The 2,501-nt window shown below is 39.9% G+C and overlaps 1 protein-coding gene across 1 annotated transcript; it reads right to left on the bottom strand.

The window, feature by feature from the left end:
- Window positions 1-1,753: 1,753 nt before the first annotated feature.
- On the bottom strand, window positions 1,754-2,002 carry LOC147420456 (uncharacterized). Its single transcript, XM_086503968.1, has one exon. It carries the CDS (start codon window positions 2,000-2,002, stop codon window positions 1,754-1,756), a length of 249 nt encoding a protein of 82 aa, XP_086360094.1.
- Window positions 2,003-2,501: the final 499 nt, after the last annotated feature.

Here is a 2,501-nt window from a genome sequence, read left to right as displayed (position 1 = left end):
CTAAATATGGGCATCTCATATCCTTCTTTTATAGCAACATTATTTAGCATGTTCCAAAAGTCAATTTGTGCGTGCTTATTCTCAACAGTGAACTCACATGTTGCTAGTGTGAGAAGCTCATGGACGTATGGGTCATAAACATGAGCTGACATGGTAGGCCATCCAGGCACGCGGTGGGCGTGATCAAAATGAACCCACATTTGCTCCAAGTTTCCCCCAGGCCGCATTCTATTGACTAGATCAACACCACTACCTGGGCCTTGAGTGGACATTTTAAAGATGTGTGGTTGGCTTTCTCTTTCTAACTGTCCTGGGTATAAAACAGTATGAATAAATGCATAACGGCTTCTTGCCTTCAAATCAAGTATAGCCTCTAGACCTTTAGCAGTGATCCCTTTTGTCCTCTTAGCATCTTGCAAGGAATGTTCAATCCGTCGCTTGTTGGACAATGGAGTTAGTGTATCCAGAAATTTTGCAAACTCTTTATCACCCATATCACTAACATGACCTATATCACTAGAGACAAGTCTATCCATCATTATTTCCTCTGTAGCTTTTCTTTCTAATTGTTTAGTTGTGGTAAGAAGATCCATTGATGCATGGGTACGTAAAATTTCTTGAACCTGCTCAGAGACGACTCTACTTTGTCCTTCTGCAACTGGGTGCTTGTGATACCCCAAGTGAAGAACACATTGTGTCACTCCAAATTTGTCTTGAGGAATGTAGTAATAGATGACAGCAGAGCATGTTCCAATACACTCTGGCATTTTCTTGCAATGAACACACGTGAGCGAGCTTGACTCTTTGGTTAACAAACCTTTCAAAACCATTCTAGATAGCCTTCCACGCCACTAAGATTCAATTAACATGGATGCCCTATGATAGTAGGGACAATCAAGATTGACACAACGAAGATGACCAGAACATCTACTAAACCTCAGTGTTCCAGAGAAGCTGTCGCGTTGTTGCTTGTCACATACTCTATCCATGGATGACTATCATATTTTTGCTCCATACCAGTCATAGAAGATTTATTTGTTCAAGGTGGAAACTCGTATGCAAGAAACCCATCATAGTACTTCGGAAGTTCTTGGACAAAAGCTATTTCCTCCACCTGTGAAAGGGCAGCTTGTAGGTTGCTTTGCAGGGGTAGTGCACGAATCAAGTCTAGAATACTTTTTGTAGACTTTTTATTTTTGGTTGTTTCCCCCATGTCAAGATCTATAGGTATTGATTGAGAGCCTAGTTTTTTAGATTGCTCACTGGATTCATGTTGTGGTTCATCAACACAAGAAATACTAGTGCATCACAATTCTTTCAGCATCTCATAACTCGAAAATAATACACAGTAGTACTAACATCATACTGAAGGTAAGAGATAGAAATAATTTGATAACTCAGAATTAAGATAACAAGAGTACTTCATTGATCAAGAAGAGCTACAACATCTCTAAATACAACTGCGCTATCACAACTCCCAGAACCGACTTATAACCACCATACAAAACAGATTGGTAATAAAAACCTCAGTCTTGATATATCATAACTGCTAAATATCCGATTTAAACAACATCCGACTAACTAAGTTCCGACTGACTACATTCGATGAAGCACTTTCGACTAACTACTAAATTGGCACTCTGATATGCATGTCAACACATGGCACAGCCCGGTGGTGGATTTCTCAGAAATCTGACTCGAATCCACATATCCCTTGATCAGCAAGAGATAGAAAAAATAAGTCCTGACCACCCTAAATTTTAAACATATCTTTGAGAACTGTTTCAGTTTCAGCTTCTTGGATTGTAGTCACTACAGTCTCCTCATTCTTTGTTGCACTCAGTTCTGGAACTTCAATATTTGCAGCATCTGTAATCTCCTTCTGATATTCAACCTCCATTGGCAAAGCTTCTCCACTTGATTTCTGAATTTCCTCAGCAGCTTGCAGTGTTTGAACAGAAACATGCACTAGTTTTTTAAGTGCAGAACCACCTTGTACCATGAATTCTTCATCCACCTGCAATTGTTTATCCTTGAACTCCTAGAGCTGCTCTTGATAAACATCTTTTTCCTTCTTCATAGATTCCACTGTCTCTAATAAGGCAGCTTCATGAGAACTGATGAAGCCTGATCTTACAGCCTCATAGGGATACTTGATAATTGATGTCAGCCTTTCTATCATTGCTTTCCAAACATCCTGCATCCCCTCAACCAACTGTTGCCTTACCAGATTGAGATCCCCTTCATCCATGAGTACTCCAGAAACATTGATATCTTCTTGAGCTAATAATTTCTTTTCCAGAGCTTCCAAAGGTTTCAACCTTTGTTGTAACATTTCATTCTCCACCTGCAACTCTGTATTTCTGCCAGACACCTGATCCAGCTCAGAATTGACTCTGCCTTCCAAGTCCTTAGTCCATTCTTGAAACATTCCCAAGGAGATCTTAACCTTTGCTATCTCTTGTTGATGTAGTTGTAGCTGAACCTGCATCTCTTGTTGA

This window comes from Adiantum capillus-veneris, chromosome 28 (assembly GCF_014529385.1).
Source record: "Adiantum capillus-veneris isolate H3 chromosome 28, ASM1452938v2, whole genome shotgun sequence".
Lineage (NCBI taxonomy): Eukaryota > Viridiplantae > Streptophyta > Polypodiopsida > Polypodiales > Pteridaceae > Adiantum > Adiantum capillus-veneris.
Note: the sequence above shows the minus strand (reverse complement) of the source record. Positions and strands in the feature narration are given on the sequence as shown.

Bases quoted from the DNA above. Each gene is read 5' to 3' on its own strand.
- LOC147420456 (XM_086503968.1), bottom strand. From the start codon at position 2,002: ATGGTACAAGGTGGTTCTGCACTTAAAAAACTAGTGCATGTTTCTGTT.